Consider the following 21,784-nt stretch of genomic DNA (forward strand, 5'->3'; position numbering starts at 1 on the left):
CGCTAATCAGGTAACCCTAAATCTGAAACCACGTCAACACGACCCAGCCAACCTAAGACACATGGACCCGGACCCGAAGCCATGAAATCGTTGACGACCCCAGACCATGAAACTACCCGACCGGCTCACCTTGCCGTGTCCACTTAGCCATGATCCCCCGGACAACAAACCGTGGATTGTGTACCATGAACCGTAAGCACGGAACCCTAAACCCTAAACCCAGATTTATAAGCCCTCAAACCCTTAGTCGTGATCCCTAACCGACATACCCCAGAGCGTACACCAGAAGCCGTGGACCGTAAATCAGGAGCGCTAATCAGGTAACCCTAAATCTGAAAACACGTCAACCCGACCCGGCCAACCTAAGACACATGGACCCAGAACCGAAGCCATGAACTCGTTGACGACCCCGGACCATGAAACTACCGGACCGGCTCACCTTGCCGTGGCCCCGAAGCCATGAACCCCCGGACAACGAACCGTGGACCGTGTACCATGAACTGTAAGCACGGAACCCTAAACCCTAAACCTGGATTCCTAAGCCCTCAAACCCTTAGCCGTGATCCCTAACCGACAAACCCCAGAGCGTACACCAGAAGCCGTGGACCGTAAACCAGGAGCACTAATCAGGTAACCCGAAACCACGTCAACCCGACCCGGCAAACCTAAGACACATGGACCCGGACCGGAAGCCATGAACTCGTTGACGACCCCAAACCATGAAACCACCTGACCGGCTCACCTTGCTGTGGCCCCTAAGCCATGAACCCCCGGACAACGAACCGTGGACCGTGTACCATGAACCGTAAGCACGGAACCCTAAACCCTAAAGCTGGATTCCTAAGCCCTAAAACCCTTAGCCGTGATCCCTAACCGACAAACCCCAGAGCGTACACCAGAAGCCGTGGACCGTAAACCAGGAGCGCTAATCAGGTATCCCTAAATCTGAAACCACGACAACACGACCCGGCCAACCTAAGACACATGGACCCAGACCCGAAGCCATGAACTCATTGACGACCCCGGACCATGAAACCACCCGACCGGCTCACGTTGCCGTGGCCCCTAAGCCATGAACCCCCGGACAACAAACCATGGACCGTGTACCATGAACCGTACTCACGGAACCCTAAACCCTAAACCCGGATTCCTAAGCCCTCAAACCCTTAGCCGTGATCCCAAACCGGCAAACCCCAGAGCATACACCAGAAGCCGTGGACCGTAAACTAGGAGCGCTAATCAGGTAACCTGAAATCTGAAACCACGTCAAAACGACCCGGCCAACCTAAGACACATGGACCCAGACCCGAAGCCATGAACTCGTTGACGACCCCGGACCATAAAACCACCCGACCGGCTCACCTTGCCGTGGCCCCTAAGCCATGAACCCCCGGACAACGAACCGTGGACCGTGTACCATGAACCGTAAGCACGGAACCCTAAACCCTAAACCCAGATTCCTAAGCCCTCAAACCCATAGCCGTGATCCCTAACCGATATATCCCAGAGTGTACACCAGAAGCCGTGGACCGTTGATAAACCACTATTTTATGATTTATATTGTGTTTAATTGTGTGATTTTATCATGATCCTTACCCACTTATTCATTAAATTAGCATGCATTTAGATTTCCTTCCTGAATTTATTACATGTTTGAAAACTGCTTCCTAGAGACTTTAATTATTTAATTTTAATTCTCCTTTATTTCATTCGATGCCGTGATCTGTCTTTTGAGTGTTTCAGACTTTACAGGGCATAAATGAGTTAGAGATTGGAAAGGAAGCTAGCAAAAATGGTAGGAACACAAGAATTTGAGGAGATAACCAGCGAGAAGTGACGCGGTCGCATGGTTCACGCGACCGCGCGAAGGAGAGCAAATTGCAGTGACGCGGCCGCATGGCTCACGCAGCCGCGCGGATTGGAAAAACTCTGGCGGCGCAGTAGCGTGGACGACGCGAACGCGTGGCAAGGAAAAGCGCGAATGACGCGTCCGCATGGATGACGCGTCCGCATGGATGACGCGATCGCGTGACATGTGCGATCTGCATAATCTGCAGAATTCGCTGGGGGCGATTTTGGACCCTATTTCGACCCAGTTCTCGGCTCGGAACAGCAGACTAGAGTCAGAGAATATGTAAAAACAAATAACACATTCATTCAGAGACAGTTTTAGATCTAGTTTTACTCTCTTAGGTTTTTCTCTCTAGGTTTTAGAATTTTAATTTTCAATTGGTCTTAGCATTGGAACATTGAGGAGAGTTATTTCCTCATCAAGACTTCGTCATTCTAGTTCGTTTTCTCAACTTGGTTTTATTCTTCCATGTTCTTTGTTTTGTTCAATTTTGTTATTTGAATACTTTTATGATTAATTAATGCAAGGATTATTTCTTTTTAATTCAATTTCAATTCCAATAATCATGTCTTCTTTTAATTCCCTTTCATGTGCTATGGATTTATTATTTACAATGTGTGAGTAGTTTCTTTACTTGATGGGGAGTTGATTAAAAGGAACTCTTGAGTTGGAAGGATTGAAGAAAAAATTTGTAATTGGGTTAAATGTTAGATTGCTATCCTGTCACCAACGCCAATCCCTTTGAACTAAGTGGGTTGCAACTTGTGAATAGATCTGGCATTCCAACTTGTTTGACTTTCCCTTACCTAGTAAAGGATAACCAAACAGAACAACCATTAGTTATAAATTAATCTTACAATCACTCCATCAATAGTAGAAATTCCAACCAATCAACTCCCAGTCAAGGCTTTTATTCATATTATTTAAATTTTCTCAATTTACATTCCAATTTACTTAGCTCAACTTCTTGGAACATCTGATTAATAAGATAGCACACTTTTCTGCAACTCGATGGGAGACGACCTGGGACTTAAAACTCCCAGTAATTTTTAATTCAAACTCTTTGTGACATACTTCTAAATTGATAGGCAGATTTTCAGTGAGTTAAGAACTATACTTGCAACGTAACCATTTTAATAATTTTTAATTCACCAGCTTCTGCGTCTCATCAATTTTTGGCGCCGTTGCCGGGGAGTTGCAATAGAGTGCTAATTTATTAATTAGAATTTATTTATTTGCATTTTATTTTATTTTGCTACTATGAGCTACATGTTTCTTCTGTCAAATGACGCGTTCACTTCCTGATCCGCGCTTGCTAATATTCGATCCTGAAATTGAAAGGACAATTTCACGAATAAGGCGAGAACAGCGTCGGTTAGCCCGCTCTGAGGGCGGATCTGAAAGTGAATCTGAGGAAGAAAACAGCCCCCGTTCTACTGATTCGGTTGTTTTATGTGCAGAAAACATGGCAGCTAGGAGAGTTACCATCCAGGAGGAAGGAGCCCCTAATTTTACAATGCAACTGTTTCAAGCGCATCATCTGGCGGTAGCTACAGATTTTGAAATAAAGCCTGCACTGCTAAATTTGATGCCCAAGTTTCATGGCCTACCTGCTCAAGAGCCTATCAAGCACTTGAGAGATTTCCAGGTAGCCTGTTCTACTGTCAGGCGTGATGGCACTGATGAAACTTCAATTCTGCTAAAAGCTTTTCCGTTTTCTCTTGAGGGAAAAGCAAGAGAGTGGTACTACACTCAACCTCTAGCAAATGTATCTAACTGGGATACACTCAAAAAGGAGTTTCTGAAGAAATTCTTTCTATCTGAAGTTACTGATAAGCTAAGGAAGGATATCTCCACAATTGTTCAGGATGACAAGAAGACTCTCTTTGAATACTGGAAGCGCTTCAATAATCTTCTGGAAGTATGCCCCCACCACATGATTGACAAGATCGTGCTACTCAGCTATATTACACAGGGTATGAGGCCCCAAGATAAGACCATACTGAAAAGTGCCAGCAATGGGTCTATGAAGAAGTACAAGACCACTGATGAAGCTTGGCAATTGATCAGTGATTTAGCTGAATCCACTAGAAACCACAGACAAAAGCAAGGCCGTTCAAAAGCTGTTGCAGAAGTATCTTCTAGCAGAGAGACTGCTGTGCTAACTCAAAGCATCTATGAAATGACCAACTTGTTGAAACAAATGCAGTTGAATCAACAAGCTCAGCAAGCTCAACCTCCTCCACCACAGCAAAACCAACAACTAGTCCCACAAAGAATTTGTGGAATCTGTGCTAATTATAGCCATTACACTGATGAATGCCCGCAGCTCCAACAAGAAGACAACATGGTGGCATCCACTCACAACTTCTATGACCGCCCCAACCAAGGGTACAATCAAAGTGGAAATAATAACCATGGATGGCAGGACAATTCAAACCAGAATTAGAGGGACAACAATAACAGAGGAGGCAGAGATAATCAGAGAAATCAGAGGTGGAACAATAACAACAACAGGCAGCAAAATCAACCTTACAGAGCACCTCACCTGAGGCAGAACCAAGGACCACAGAATAATCAGCAGCAGACCTCTCAATTTACTCATTCTTCATTATCTTCTAATGAAGATCTACTACAATCTTTTGAGAAAAGACAACAGACCATGGAAAACAACATCATGAATAGTATTAATGCCAGTCTGAATGGTCTCTCCTCTACTATGCAAGCTTTTATGACACAGTTTGGATCAGCACAAAACTCCAATAACCAACCTTCCAGCACCACTGGAATCCCCTCTCAACTATTACCCAACCCAAAGGGAGGTATTAATGTCATCACTCTGAGGTCCGGAACCACACTGCAGGAGAGGAATCAGGAGGAACCAAGCTCACCAGAATACGCCTCAGCTGAAGAGGTGGTAGAAATCGAAGATGTTGAAGAGGAAGAGGATATACAGGACATAGCTGAAGAAGAGATAGCTCAACCACAGGAGGAAGCACCAAAAAGCGCATGCACCACAGAAAACACCACTCCGATTCCATTTCCACAACTTGCAAGAAAGCTCAGGAAGCAGCTGGAACCCGATCCTAAAATGGTAGAGATATTCAAAAAGGTTGAGGTAACTGTTCCCCTTTTTGATGTTATTCAGCAGGTACCTAAATATGCAAAGTTTCTAAAAGACTTATGTATCCATAAAGACAAAATTAATGAATTAGAAACTATTCCTTTAGGTAGTTCTATATCTGCTTTAATGGGAGGATTACCTGAAAAATGTAGTGATCCAGGTCCTTGCATAGTTAGTTGTACTATTGGTGGTGTAGTAATTTATGATTGCATGTGTGATTTAGGAGCATGTGTCAGTATAATGCATTTGTCTATATATGATGTTTTGAGGCTCCCTCCCTTAAAAAGGTCGGCAGCTCGTTTTGTGTTAGCAGATAAAAGCATTATTACAGTGGCTGGAGTTGCTGAAGATGTTTTGGTGAACATTAAAGGGCTCACATTTGCCACTGATTTTTATATCTTGGAGATGCCCCACAATGATTCAGATAAGCCATCATCAATCCTACTTGGAAGACCATTCCTGAAGACATCAAAATTCAAATTGGATGCTTTTTCAGGAACATACTCCTTTGAAATAGATGGCCGCATAGTAATCTTTAATCTGAATGGAGTCATTGACAACCCCCCAGAAGATCGTTCTATCTTCCAGTGTGATGTCATAGACGAAAGTGTGGCTGAAGTTCAAAAGGAAGAGTTTGAAGAGAGGCATATTGGACAAGGTCCAAGTGTGGGGACCCTCTTAACTGACAATGGGAGCACTTCGCCATTTTCACAAGCCCCAGATAATCCAGAGCCCGCCCATGATCAAAAGTTAGAATTAAAACCTCTCCCTCCATATCTCAAATATGCTTATCTTGAGGATGAGCAGAAGCTTCCGGTTATTATTGCAAGGGAACTGACTTCTCAACAAGAAGAGCAGTTACTTGATGTACTGAGGAAGCATAAGAAGGTAATTGGGTGGAGTTTGGCAGACATAGTGGGAATCAACCCTCAAGTATGTGAGCACAGAATATTTTTAGAAGAGGGAGCAAGACCTGTCCGTCAACCCCAAAGAAGATTGAATCCCACCATCTTGGAAGTTGTCAAAAAGGAAGTGACCAGACTATTGGATGCAGGTATCATATATCCCATTTCAGACAGTGAATGGGTAAGCCCAGTACAAGTGGTGCCCAAGAAATCTGGAGTCACTACAGTGAAGAGTGAGCATGGAGAGCTCATAGCAACTAGAGTTCAAAATGCTTGGAGAGTCTGCATTGATTACAGGCGTCTCAACCAAGCTACCCGTAAGGATCACTACCCACTTCCATTCATTGATCAAATGCTGGATCGCCTGTCAGGTAAATCACATTATTGCTTTTTAGATGGTTACACAGGTTATTTCCAGATTCATATAGCTCCTGAGGATCAGGAAAAGACTACTTTTACATGTCCTTTTGGGACTTATGCTTATAAGAGAATGCCCTTTGGCTTGTGCAATGCACCAGCCACCTTCCAAAGGTGCATGATGAGTCTTTTCTCTGATCTTATTGAGGACTGTATGGAAGTTTTTATGGACGATTTTAGCGTTTATGGTGATTCTTTTAACCTTTGCTTAGAGGGATTATCTAGAGTATTAGATAGATGTGTTAACACAAACCTTGTATTGAATTTCGAAAAATGTCACTTTATGGTAAAACAAGGGATTGTATTGGGACATGTGGTATCTAATAATGGCATTTCTGTAGACCCAGCAAAGGTGAATGTTATTTCTAGTTTACCTTACCCCTCTTCTGTGAGGGAAGTCCGTTCGTTCCTTGGCCATGCAGGTTTCTACAGGAGATTTATTAAGGACTTTAGTAAGGTGGCACTTCCCTTATCCAGATTACTGCAGAAGGATATTGAGTTCGAGTTCAGTGAGGATTGCAAACAAGCGTTTGATAATCTGAAGACTGCTCTAACTCAAGCCCCAATTGTGAGAGGGCCAGACTGGAGTCAGCCGTTTGAAATCATGTGCGATGCTTCCAACCATACCGTAGGAGCAGCACTGGCTCAGCGTGAAGGTAAGGATCCTTTTGTTATTGCCTATGCGTCTAAGACTTTAGACACTGCCCAGTCCAATTATACTACTACTGAGAAGGAGCTTCTTGCTATTGTTTTTGCTCTGGATAAATTCCGAGCTTATTTACTTGGTACTAGAGTAGTAGTGTATTCGGACCATGCAGCTCTAAAGTATCTATTAGCTAAAAAGGAATCCAAACCAAGACTTATACGTTGGATACTGCTGTTACAAGAATTTGATTTAGAAATAAAGGATAGGAGTGGTAATCAGAATTTAGTAGCAGACCACTTGAGTCGCCTTGAACATATTAAGGATGATTCTACTCCTATAGATGATAATATTCCTTTTGACAACCTGCAAGCAGTATCCGAGGTAGTCCCTTGGTATGCACCTATCGCTAATTATTTAGTTAGCCGCACATTTCCTCCACATTTTTCTAAACACCAAAGAGACAAGCTGAAAAGCGAGTCTAAATATTATATACGGGATGACCCATATTTATGGAGATGTGGCGCTGACCAGATAATTAGACGTTGTGTGCCTCAATCAGAATTCCAGTCCATTTTAGAGGCCTGTCACTCATCTGAGAGTGGAGGACATTTTGGCCCTCAAAGAACAGCTAGAAAGATCTTAGACTGCGGATTCTGGTGGCCTACTCTTTTTAGAGACGCTGCTGAGTTTTGTAAATCTTGCCCCCCATGCCAGAAATTTGGTAATATATCCAAGAGGGATGAAATGCCTCAACAATATATGCTCTTCTGTGAAATTTTTTATGTTTGGGGCATTGACTTCATGGGTCCATTTCCAAATTCTAATGGATATTTTTATATACTGTTAGCTGTGGATTATGTTTCTAAATGGGTGGAAGCAATTCCTACCCACACTGATGATGCTAACACTATTGTTTCCTTTGTGAGAAACCATATTATATGTCGCTTTGGATCACCACGAGCGATCGTGAGCGATCAAGGCACCCATTTTTGTAACAGGAGACTAACATGATTGATGAAGAAGCATGGGATAATCCATAAAGTTGCAACAGCTTACCATCCCCAAACTAATGGGCAAGCCGAGGTGTCAAACAGAGAAATTAAGCGTATCTTGCAAAAGATAGTAAAGCCTCATAGAAAAGACTGGAGCACCAGGCTACAAAATGCACTGTGGGCATACAGAACAGCATACAAGACACCCATTGGGATGAGTCCCTTCCGCTTAATTTACGGAAAAGCTTGTCATCTCCCAGTTGAAATAGAACACAGAGCCTTCTGGGCAGTTAAGGAGTGCAACATGGGAATTGAGAATGCCGGAGCTGAAAGGAAGTTGCAACTGCAGGAACTGGAGAACCTTCGCCTAGAAGCTTATGAGAACTCCAGAATATACAAGAAAAAGATGAAGGCTATGCATGATCAAAACATCAAAAAGAAAGAGTTCCAACCTGGAGATTTTATCCTCCTTTACAAATCTTGACTAAGGCTCATGCCAGGTAAGTTGAGATCAAAATGGGAAGGTCCATACAGAGTAGAGAAGGCTGAACCGTACGGAGTTTATCACCTAAGCCATCCTTCAAGCTCTGAACTTGTTAAGGTTAATGGCCAATGCCTGAAGCTGTACCATGGTGAGAAGGTGCAGAAAAATAAAGAGCTGGAGATCTTCCACTTGGAAGATCCCCACATCGCAGCAGATTGAGCTAGTGGAGCGTCCAACTTACGGACGTTAAAGCAAAGTGCTTGGTGAGAGACAACCCACCGCGGTATGATCGTCCTTTTCTTCACTTTTAGTTTTTCTTCTATCATAACTCTTCTCTTTATTAGTGCTTTCATGCTCTTTCATTTACATGTCTTTATATTTCATTAAAAAAAAAATTTTTTTTGACACGCGACGCGATCGCATCAGCGACGCGTCCGCGTCGCAAAGGGGGTGGAGAAAACAAATAAATGAACAGAGAGTCCGGCTGGAGTGTAGCTGGAGGCGTGCCAATGGCACAAATCGGCCCACGCGACTGCGTCCCTGACGCGTTCACGTCGCATGGGAATCATGGCCTCCCACGCGACCGCGTGCCCCACGCGGCCGCGTGCCCTGAGTTTTCGACGTAAAAGGGTGCACATCAACATTTTGTACGAGCATGATGCTGGATTGGTGCTGGAGGCACAATCCTTGTCAGGCGACCGCGTCGCCGACGTGGCCGCGTCATCTATTTTCTGACGCACCCTCACGCGGTCGCGTGACCCACGTGATCGCATCACCCCAATTTGGCAATTAAATTAAAATGAACAGAGAGTTGTGCTGGAGCGAGGCTGCACTCGCGCCAGCAGCGTAACATGGGTCACGCGACCGCGTGACCGACGCGATCGCGTCCCCTTACCTGACGCGCACCCACGCGAACGCGTGCCCCACGCGGCTGCGTCGCATGCACCGCACAGCTCAACCTAAAATTGCCACATATCTTATCTTTCTCTCCCCCAAATCCTAATTTTTCTTTTCCCTCCTTATTTCTTCCTTCCCCCTTCCCCCTTCTATCTCACCTTTCACTCTCTATCCCTCTCACCACCATTAATGAGGTTTTACTTTCTTCTTCCTTCTTCTCTTTTCCATCATTCTTATTATATTATATACATTTTTATTTTCTTTTTCTTTCCTTTTTCTTTTCACTTTTTTATTTTATTTTTCATCTTCTTCTTTCCCTTTTTACATGGTGCTAGAAATTTTTTTGAGTCATTATCCCTCATTATATGCTTGTGACTTGTTACAATTTATTTGACAATTATTATTATTTTTAAGGGATTGCTTGCATGTTCAATTTCATACTTTTTATATCTTATTTACCATGCATGCCATGTGTTTGTGAAAAAACCTATATAGCCCTATGCACTTTTCTACATTACTTTACTCTACTATTCAATGCTTGCTTTTCACAAATTCTCCTTATTATTATATTAATTAAATTTAATTGTCAATACAAACGTGATGGTTTGTTACAAAGTATTGCTTGGTCTATGCTACTCATGCCCTTTGTCAGCATGCCAATAAACACCTTGCATTCATTTGTCTTTATATGCAATAGCTATTTTCCATTGTTGGCTTCTCACACGTACTCGTGAGCATGTGATAATGTCAGCATATCTTAATGTGCATCCATCACCCTCTTTTCCGTTTCCTTCCTTGCTGTATATCTCTTTAAATTTAATTTTCTTTCTCTTCCCTTCTTTCAGGATGGCCACCAAAAAAGGAAAGGAGAAAGCAACTTCCAAACCACCAGCAAGAAGAGGAACTAAAAGAGCATTAGTGGCAGAGCCTTCTTCCACCGCAGTCAAGCCCTCAACAAAACGAGTTAAGAGGATAATAAAGGTTGACGAAAAGGAAAAAGCCTTTCCAGCAAAGGACGCTGCGCAATTTTCCAATCGCTACTGTGAGCAGATGTTCCCTATCCTGGCAGAAAGGAACTATAACAATGAATACCTTCTTATCCTCCCGTCCAATATTGCCACCTTTGTTGAGCTGCAAATTGAGCGAAGACAATGGGGTTTCCTACGGAGACAGCCAAGGCAGGTCAATCTTTCTTGGGTAGTTGAGTTCTACTCCAACTTCTACATACCGACCCTGCAGTCTGTTTATGTCCGACAGAAGTAAGTCCCCATCACAGAAGAGGCCATTCAGCAAGCTCTGAGTCTTCCCCCTATTCCAGCAGGAATGGACACTTTTCAAGAAGCCGCCCTTCAGCGCCAGAGATACCAATTTGACTGGGATTCCGTTCTCGGAATCATTGCAGCACCTAGTAGCCGTTGGATCTACGGATACCACAGTACCCGCCCTAAGGGAATCTTGGCTTCAGCACTTACCTTGGAGGCTCGCATATAGGCACAGATCATGTCCAATTACGTCTTTCCGAGCACTCATGAGTCCTCCTTCACTGCGGACATGGCTGTTCTACTATGGTGCATCCTTACAGACCAACCTCTGAATCTCTCAAGACATATCCGGAATGCTATGAAACACGTACAAATTGCGGGCAGCTTACCTTTCCCCGCCTTGGTCTCAGATCTTGTCTCAGCAGCCGGAGTCTCCTACAGAGCTGGGGACACCAAAGCCGTGCTTCCAAGGGATGATCAGTATGTCCCTAACGGGAAATACCTCAGACTCTCAACAGCCACTACAAGCCTTCCTACTGCTCCAGTTGCAGATAACCCTTCTTCAACACTACAAGCATCTACAACTGAGAAATTGTTCCAGCAGATAATCGAACGGTTGGATCGGCAAGAACAGAAAGCAAAGATGAGAGAGCGCCGTAACGAACGCCGATTCAAACACCTCAAGGAGCTACTCAAGGGACACTTCAGAGACTCAGATACCCCGGATTCCACTTCCTTTACTAGCACAGGGAGCCATGACGGTCCCGATGATGGAGATACTGCTACCAGCCCACCCCTGTTCCTGACAGATGGCACCGAAGACGGTGCAAAGCCTTAAGTGTGGGGAGGTCGGTCAGTACCTAACTTCCGGAGGTAATTTCTCTTCGCTAGCACCAATAATCAGGATATTTTAGTTAGATTTTCTTTCCTTTATAGAATAGAATAAATTGCATAGGTTAGGATAGTTGCATGCATGTTCTACTTGACTAAAAAGACAATAAGTTTCTTTTAAAATCTATCTTTGGAACAAAATTTCACTAATTTTTCAAAATTCTTATGATAAATTTGCTTGAGTTGTATTTGGAACATGATATTTGAGTTAAAGAACACACAACCTGTGAAAGATTTGAGCCTTTATGAATGGTTACATTATTTAACCATAATTATTTCATTCTTGCGTGTTTACTTCTCTATGATTGTAATCTATATTTTGTTTTATCTTATATGTCCAATATTTATTATATTCACATGCTTGCACATGATTGAGGCCATTATTTGTTATTAACTCACTTATCCCAAATAAGCCTACCTTTTACATCACCTTTGTTAGCCCCTTGAGCTTTTAATCCCCCTTGTTCTATAACCACATTACTAGCCTTAAGCAGAAAAACAAATTAAAAATTCCAAGTGAATCTTTGGTTAGCTTAAGATAGAAATTGTGTATCAACTAAAGTGTGGGAACATTGGGTAATAAGAAAATGTATTTAATTTATTTGAATATTGGGAATTTGGGAACCTACTCATGAAAAGAAAAAAACCAAATTAGAAAATGATGAAGAATCTATGTGCATTGATACGTTATGTTTGCTTTTATAAAAAAAATAAAAAAAATAAAAAAAATAAAAATAAATAAATAAATAAATAATAAAAATTATATAAAATAAATAAGGGGACAAAAATTATCCCAATGTTAATGTTAATCAATGCACATGTGATAAATCAAAAAGAAAAAAATTTTGGTACATGAGTATGGGAATCATACAAAAGTGGGAATTATGGGTAGCTAGGTATGATTTTAAACTTGTATAGAGTATGTATATGTTAGGTGAGATCTTAGACTAATCAAAGATTCACTTTGTTAGCTCACTTAGCCTTATATATATACATCATTACCTTTACCTTAGCCCCATTACAACCTTGAAAAGACCTCATGATGTTTGCATTGATATATTAACTGTTGTTGATTGGTTAGGAGAAGAACAAAAGTTAGAAAGCATGATTAGAGAAGGATAGAGTGATCACCCTATACACTAGAGATTAGAGCGTACATACATTATCAGTGAGGGTTCAATGCTTGAATTTTCATGTTCCCTGCTTTTACGAGCTATCTTCTTGCACTTTTATCTGTTTTATTGTGTAATGATAAAATTAGTGGAATTTGATTTGTAATTGTTTTAAAGAGCTTATTTACTTTTGATCAAGTGGACAAGAATCATATAGTTGCATTTATTTATATACATATAGGCTTGCATTGCATTTCATGAGTTTCTACATGTTCATGCTCATTTCCTTATCTCCTTCAATTAAGCATGAGGACATGCTGATGTTTAAGTGTGGGGAGGTTGATAAACCACTATTTTATGATTTATATTGTGTTTAATTGTGTGGTTTTATCATGATCCTTACCCACTTATTCATTAAATTAGCATGTATTTAGATTTCCTTCCTGAATTTATTACATGTTTGAAAATTGCTTCCTAGAGACTTTAATTATTTAATTTTAATTCTCCTTTATTCCATTCGATGTCGTGATCTGTCTGTTGAGTGTTTCAGACTTTACAGGGCATAAATGAGTTGGAGATTGGAAAGGAAGCTAGCAAAAATGGAAGGAACACAAGAATTTGAGGAGATAACCAGCTAGAAGTGACACGGTCGCATGGTTCACGCGACCGCGCGAAGGAGAGCAAATCGCAGTGACGCGGCCGCGCGGATTGGAAAAGCTCTGGCGACGCGGTAGCGTGGACGACGCGAACGCGTGGCAAGGAAAAGCGCGAATGACGCGTCCGCATAGATGACGCGATCGCGTGACATGTGCGATCTGCATAATCTGCAGAATTCGCTGGTAGCGATTTTGGACCCTATTTCGACCCAGTTCTCGGCCCGAAACAGCAGACTAGAATCAGAGAATATGCAAAAACAAATAACACATTCATTCAGAGACAGTTTTAGATCTAGTTTTACTCTCTTAGGTTTTTCTCTCTAGGTTTTAGAAATTTAATTTTCAATTGGTCTTAGCATTGGAACATTGAGAAGAGTTATTTCCTCATCAAGACTTCGTCATTCTAGTTCGTTTTCTCAACTTGGTTTTATTCTTCCATGTTCTTTGTTTTGTTCAATTTTGTTATTTGAATACTTTTATGATTAATTAATGCAAGGATTATTTCTTTTTAATTCAATTTCAATTCCAATAATCATGTCTTCTTTTAATTCCCTTTCATGTGCTATGGATTTATTATTTACAATGTGTGAGTAGTTTCTTTACTTGATGGGGAGTTGATTAAAAGGAACTCTTGAGTTGGAAGGATTGAAGAAAAAATTTGTAATTGGGTTAAATGTTAGATTGCTATCCTGTCACCAACACCAATCCCTTTGAACTAAGTGGGTTGCAACTTGTGAATAGATCTGGCATTCCAACTTGTTTGACTTTCCCTTACCTAGTAAAGGATAACCAAACAGAACAACCATTAGTTATAAATTAATCTTACAATCACTCCATCAATAGTAGAAATTCCAACCAATCAACTCCCAGTCAAGGCTTTTATTCATATTATTTAAATTTTCTCAATTTACATTCCAATTTACTTAGCTCAACTTCTTGGAACATCTGATTAATAAGATAGCACACTTTTCTGCAACTCGATGGGAGACGACCTGGGACTTAAAACTCCCAGTAATTTTTAATTCAAACTCTCTGTGACATACTTCTAAATTGATAGGCAGATTTTCGGTGAGTTAAGAACTATACTTGCAACGTAACCATTTTAATAATTTTTAATTCACCAGCTTCTGCGTCTCATCAACCGTAAACCAGGAGTGCTAATCAGGTAAACCTAAACCCGAAACCACGTCAACCCGACCCGGCCAACCTAAGACACATGGACCCAGACCCGAAGCCATGAACTTGTTAACGACCCCAGACCATGAAACCACCCGACCGGCTCACCTTGCCGTGGCCCCTAAGCCATGAACCCCCGGACAACGAACCGTGAACCGTGTACCATGAACCGTAAGCACGGAACCCTAAACCCTAAACCCGGATTCCTAAGCCCTCAAACCCTTAGCCGTGATCCCTAACCGAAGGAGAAACCAAGGTAGTCAAAATCTCTTACTTCGGACAAGCATAACGAATAAGATCAACCAATCAAAGAGACTTCCATTCGATCCTTGCCTCTTGCTTAATAGAATTCATGCTTTCAATCTTTGTCTGTCATCCTACGTCATTTCATGTCTTCAGTCAATCTTACTGACTTCCCTGGCTTTATACTTTCAGACTTCCGCCCAGATCAGATGAAGTAAGGGCTTGAACAACAATCTTTGAATATGAGATTGAGGCAGAGGCTTATTTGTTCCCTGATTTAAGGGGAATAGTGGAGATATCAGGGATATACTTCCTAAACAATAGAGGCACTTTATTAAGTATCTCTACTGAGGCCATCGCAACCTTTACCCCAGAGCGTACACCAGAAGCCGTGGACCATAAACAAGGAGCGCTAATCAGGTAACCCGAAACCCGAAACCACGTTAACCCGACCCGACCAACCTAAGACACATGGACCCGGACCCGAAGCCATGAACTCGTTGACGACCCCGGACCATGAAACCACCCGACCGGCTCACCTTGCCGTAGCCCCTAAGCCATGTACCCCCGGACAACGAACCGTGGACCGTGTACCATAAATCGTAAGCACGGAACCCTAAACCCTAAACCCGGATTCCTAAGCCCTCAAACCCTTAGCCGTGATCCCTAACCAGCAAACCCCAGAGCGTACACCAGAAGCCGTGGACCGTAAACAAGGAGCGCTAATCAGGAAACCCTAAACATGAAATCACGTCAACCCGACCCGGCCAACCTAAGACACATGGACCCGGACCCGAAGCCATGAACTCGTTGACAACCCCGGACCATGAAACCACCCGACCGGGTCACCTTGCCGTGGCCCCTAAGCCATGAACCCCGGACAACGAACCGTGGACCGTGTACCATGAACTGTAACCACGGAACCCTAAACCCTAAACCTGGATTCCTAAGCCCTCAAACCCTTAGCCGTGATCCCTAACCGACATACCCCAGAGCGTACACCAGAAGCCGTGGACCGTAAACCAGGAGCGCTAATCAAGTAACCCTAAACCCGAAACCACGTCAAGCCGACCCGACCAACCTAAGACACATGGACCCAGACCCGAAGCCATGAACTCATTGACAACCCCGGACCATGAAACCACCCGACCGGCTCACCTTGCCGTGGCCCCTAAGCCATGAACCCCCGGACAACGAACCGTGGACCGTGTACCATGAACCGTAAGCACGGAACCCTAAACCCTAAACCCGGATTCCTAAGCCCTAAAACCCTTAGCCGTGTTCCCTAACCGACAAACCCCAGAGCGTACACCAGAAGCCGTGGACCGTAAACCAGGAGCGCTAATCAGGTAACCCTAAATCTGAAACCACGTCAACACGACCCGGCCAACCTAAGACACAAAGACCCAGACCCGAAGCCATGAACTCGTTGACGACCCCGGACCATGAAACCACCCGACCGGCTCACCTTGCCGCGGCCCCTAAGCCATGAACCCCCGGACAACGAACCGTGGACCGTGTAGCATAAACCGCAAGCACGGAACCCTAAACCATAAACCCGGATTCCTAAGCCCTCAAACCCTTAGCCGTGATCCCTAACCGGCAAACCCCAGAGCGTACACCAGAAGCCGTGGACCGTAAACCAGGACAGCTAATCAGATAACCCTAAATCTGAAACCACGTCAAAACGACCAGGCCAACCTAAGACACATGGACCCAGACCCGAAGCCATGAACTCGTTGACGACCCCGGACCATGAAACCACCCGACTGGCTCACCTTGCCGTGGCCCCTAAGCCATGAACCCCTGGACAACGAACCGTGGACTGTGTACCATGAACCGTAAGCACGGAACCCTAAACCCTAAACCCAGATTCCTAAGCCCTCAAACCCATAGCCGTGATCTCTAACCGACATACCCCAGAGCGTACACCAGAAGCCGTGGACCGTAAACCAGGAGCGCTAATCAGGTAACCCTAAACCCGAAACCACGTCAACCCGACCCGGCCAACCTAAGTCACACGGACCCGGACCCGAAGCCGTGAACTTGTTGACGACCCCGGACCATGAAACCACCCGACCGGCTCACCTTGCCGTCGCCACTAAGCCATGAACCCCCGGACAACAAACCGTGGACCGTGTACCATGAACCGTAAGCACGAAACCCTAAACCCTAAACCCGGATTCCTAAGCCCTCAAACCCTTAGCCGTGATCCCTAACCGACATACCCAAGAGCGTACACCAGAAGCCGTGGACCGTAAACCAGGAACGCGAATCAGGTAACCCTAAACCCGAAACCACGTCAACCTGACCCGGCCAACCTAAGACACATGGACCCGGACCCGAAGCCATGAACTCGTTGACGACCCCTGACCATGAAACCACCCGACCGGCTCACCTTGCCGTGGCCCCTAAGCCATGAACCGCCGGACAACGAACCGTGGACCGTGTACCATGAACCGTAAGCACGGAACCCTAAACCATAAACCCGGATTCCTAAGCCCTCAAACCCTTAGCTGTGATCCCTAACCGACATACCCCAGAGCGTACACCAGAAGCCGTGGACCGTAAACCAGGAGCGCTAATCAGGTAACCCTAAACCCGAAACCACGTCAACCTGACCCGGCCAACCTAAGACACATGGACCCAGACCCGAAGCCATGAACTCGTTGACGACCCCGGACCATGAAACCACCCGACCTGGTCACCTTGCCGTGGCCCCTAAGCCATGAACCCCGGACAACGAACCGTGAACCGTGTACAATGAACTGTAACCACGGAACCCTAAACCATAAACCCGGATTCCTAAGCACTCAAACCCGTAGCCGTGATCCCTAACCGACATACCCCAGAGCGAACACCAGAAGCCGTGGACCGTAAATCAGGAGCACTAATTAGGTAACCCTAAACCCGAAACTACGTCAACCCGACCCGGCCAACCTAAGATACATGGACCCGGACCCGAAGCCATGAACTCGTTGACGACCCCGGACCATGAAACCACCCGACCGGCTCACCTTGCCGTGGCCCCTAGGCCATGAACCCCCGGACAACGAACCGTGGACCGTGTACCATAAACCGTAAGCACGAAACCCTAAACCCTAAACCCGGATTCCTAAGCCCTAAAACCCTTAGCCGTGATCCCTAACCGACAAACCCCAGAGCGTACACCAGAAGCCGTGGACCGTAAACCAGGACCGCTAATTAGGTAACCCTAAATCTGAAACCATGTCAACACGACCCGGCCAACCTAAGACACATGGACCCAGACCCGAAGCCATGAACTCGTTGACGACCCCGGACCATGAAACCACCCGACCGGCTCACCTTGCCGTGGCCCCTAAGCCATGAACCCCCGGACAACGAACCGTGGACCGTGTACCATGAACTGTAAGCACGGAACCCTAAACCCTAAACCCGGATTCCTAAGCCCTCAAACCCTTAGCCATGATCCCTAACCGGCAAACCCCAGAGCGTACACCAGAAGCCGTGGACCGTAAACCAGGAGCACTAATCAGGTAACCCTAAATCTGAAACCACGACAAAATGACCCGGCCAACCTAAGACACATGGACCCAGACCTGAAGCCATGAACTTGTTGACGACCCCGGACCATGAAACCACCCGACCGGCTCACCTTGCCGTGGCCCCTAAGCCATGAACCCCTGGACAACAAACTCTGGACCGTGTACCATGAACCGTAAGCACGGAACCCTAAACCATAAACCCAGATTCCTAAGCCCTCAAACCCTAAGCCGTGATCTCTAACCGACATACCCCAGAGCGTACACCAGAAGCCATGGACCGTAAACCAGGAGCGCTAATCAGGTAACCCTAAACCCGAAACCCCGTCAACCCGACCCGGCCAACCTAAGTCACATGGACCCGGACCCGAAGCCGTGAACTCGTTGACGACCCCAGACCATGAAACCACCCGACCGGCTCACCTTGCCGTGGCCCCTAAGCTATGATCCCCGGACAACGAACCGTGGACTGTGTACCCTGAACCGTAAGCATGGAACCCTAAACTCTAAACTCGGATTCCTAAGGCCTCAAACCCTTAGCCGTGATCCCTAACCGATATATCCCAGAGTGTACACCAGAAGCCGTGGACCGTAAACCAGGAGCGCTAATCAGGTAACCCTAAACCCGAAACCACGTCAACCCGACCCGGCCAACCTAAGACACATGGACCCAGACCCGAAACCATGAACTCGTTGACGACCCCAGACCATGAAACCACCCTACCAGCTCACCTTTCCGTGGCCCCTAAGCCATGAACCCCTGGACAACGAACCGTGGACCGTGTACCATGAACCGTAAGCACGGAACCCTAAACCCTAAACCCGGATTCCTAAGCCCTCAAACCCTTAGCCGTGATCCCTAACCGACATACCCCAGAGCGTACACCAGAAGCCGTGGACCGTAAACCAGGAACGCGAATCAGGTAACTCGAAACCCGAAACCACGTCAACCTGACCCGGCCAACCTAAGACACATGGACCCGGACCCGAAGCCATGAACTCGTTGACGACCCCTGACCCTGAAACCACCCGACCGGCTCACCTTGCCGTGGCCCCTAAGCCATGAACCCCCGGACAACGAACCGTGGACCGTGTACCATGAACCGTAAGCACGGAACCCTAAACCCTAAACCCGGATTCCTAAGCCCTCAAACCCTTAGCCGTGATCCCTAACCGACATACCCCATAGCATACACCAGAAGCTGTGGGCCGTAAACCAGGAGCGCTAATCAGGTAACCTTAAACCCGAAACCACATCAACCCGACCCGGCCAACCTAAGACACATGAACCCGGACCCGAAGCCATGAACTCGTTGACGACCCCGGACCATGAAACCACCCGACCGGCTCACCTTGCCGTGGCCCCTAAGCCATGAACCCCCGGACAACGAACCGTGGACCGTGTACCATGAACCGTAACCACGGAACCCTAAACCCTAAACCCGGATTCTTAAGCCCTCAAACCCTTTGCCGTGATCCCTTGCCGAAATTTGTAAAATTTTATGTTTCGTATGAACTCTTTATAATATTGTTAGGTAAAGAAGTTTTGTAAACTTCTGTTCTTGTTGTTAGCAAACCTAAAACTAATTTTAAAAAAAATACTAATTAAAAATTAATATTCTTTTGATTATATAAACATACCAAATATCTAAAATCATTTTTGATCATGCAACACTAAACACGAAACCACATGAATCATGAACCGTCAACCATGTCCTCACCCTCTCGATTCTAATTGGAACTGGATAATGACACCAGTTCACCAGGTACTTTATTAATTTCCATAATGAATACATTAATGTTAATTATCCGTTTTCACAACCTTCTACAAACACTCACAACCCTTTCAGCTACCACATTTATGAGACAAAGTTGTGTGCTATTCAATTTACTCCATATTAAATGTTACACTTCAATCTCTAAATTAGTTTCAACCTGACGTGGAATGACTTTAAATTTAACTTCAATTGCATGCAATGCACTGTCAGACGTCAAAATAACGCCAAGCTTCAAGACTAATTATGCAATGAAAAAACAATATCATATTCGAAGCTGCATGTAACGATAATTTTCATTTTTCCTGTGTACGAACCCTTGTAAACCACGCATAAAGAATAAATTGTAAGTATTACATAACAACGTAACACAAACATAAAAGTCAGAATCCCTACCCAAAAAGTTGCATAATAAACCATTCACTAAAAACCCTAAAACCGTCAACCATGAACCCTAACCAAGAAACCCCAGACCCTAAACAGTAAACCGTAATCCCAAAACCCAACCAAAATTATCCACGGCCGTGCAAAGTTTCCCAAGCATCCAGTCGCTCCCTCAGCAGAGCGTTTTCAGTCTCCAATTCAGCGACACGGGAGTCCACGGATAGACTGGAGACCCGCTGCAACTCCAGAAGCCGTTTCTTGCAACGCTGAGCCACCTGGAAATTGAAGTCCAGGATCTCCTTTCTGGACTCTCCCACAACTGCCTGTAGAGATACAAAAGCGGCATCTTGCCTGGCCATGCGTTCGTCGGCTGAGAACCTGCCGAAGGTAGAAAAATTGACTCCCTCCGGCGGTCCAGTCACTTGCACCATATACCCATAATAGCGCTCGCCCTGGACATGTACGCAATCACGCAGCACAAACATTGGAGGCTCTGCCTTAAGGGCGTCGCATGCCCTGCGTAGCATCTGCTCAAGGTCCTCCATGATGACATACTCGTCAGGATTAATACTAGTCAGAATAATGTTAAAAAAATATATACTACTATTCTGACTACACGTGGAAGAATCTATACTACTACAAGTTTCAAAAAGTATAGGTAACTAACAATTTTTGTTTAACAATGTGTGAATAATGTAAAATAATAGGATTAATAGAGTAAATTTAATTAATAGCATTACATTAGGGTGTAGTGTATTTTTATTAATAGCATTCCCCATACAGTTTTCAATTTAACATAGTTACGCTTACTCAAACGTTTAATATTACGCATACATTACTCAGAACCTATCTGCTACACTCCAGTTCAGGATTCCAATGGGATCGGTGGACTTATAAATATGGAGGCACACTCCTTTGCCACACTCCATATTCGCAACTCTATACACATATCCCCATCCCATCGAAATACGAACCAACAGGAACAAACGTAAAATGACAATGGACCGTTTCTCAAATACCCTCTTCCTTTCGAACGACATTTGGGTTACATTAACCGTTAAAGTTGCGTCAAACTCCATTCAGAACCTCTGCAGTCTTAGAATAACCTGCAAGGCTGCACGGGATGCAGGAGACGCGGATATTGTTCACCGCAGTGTTTCTATACCGCCACGACATGCAACGCCATGGTGGTGGAGCCGCGACACCGAGGCAATGAGATTCTTTGACCGCTGCATGGCCGCTAGGCATCCAGAGCTTCTGTTTCGTGAGGCGCTTCGGGAACTCTTCATCAGACGTAACCAAGACGTTGGCTTCCAAATGCTGAATAGTGCAACAAGCAGAGGCCATAAAGCAGCCAAATATGCACTCTCGATGACGTTGCTGCTTGATGACAAGTCATCTTAGTCTAGTTTCACTAGCCTTTTTCTTTAATTTTATTAAGTTT

At 44.8% G+C, this 21,784-nt stretch overlaps 1 protein-coding gene and 1 pseudogene across 1 annotated transcript; both read left to right on the forward strand.

Moving 5' to 3' along the window:
• Positions 1-14,883, forward strand: part of LOC107610699 (protein FAR1-RELATED SEQUENCE 5-like) — a 72,536-nt pseudogene extending 57,653 nt beyond the window's left edge.
• A 6,450-nt stretch (positions 14,884-21,333) lies between these two features.
• Positions 21,334-21,744, forward strand: LOC107610692 (uncharacterized). Its single transcript, XM_016312704.1, has one exon. It carries the CDS (start codon positions 21,334-21,336, stop codon positions 21,742-21,744), a length of 411 nt encoding a protein of 136 aa, XP_016168190.1.
• Positions 21,745-21,784: the final 40 nt, after the last annotated feature.

This window comes from Arachis ipaensis, chromosome B1 (assembly GCF_059453495.1).
Source record: "Arachis ipaensis isolate K30076 ecotype BB chromosome B1, ASM5945349v1, whole genome shotgun sequence".
NCBI classification, from domain to species: domain Eukaryota; kingdom Viridiplantae; phylum Streptophyta; class Magnoliopsida; order Fabales; family Fabaceae; genus Arachis; species Arachis ipaensis.

Excerpts from the sequence above, each read along its gene's own strand:
- LOC107610692 (XM_016312704.1), top strand. The coding sequence starts at position 21,334 with ATGACAATGGACCGTTTCTCAAATACCCTCTTCCTTTCGAACGACATT.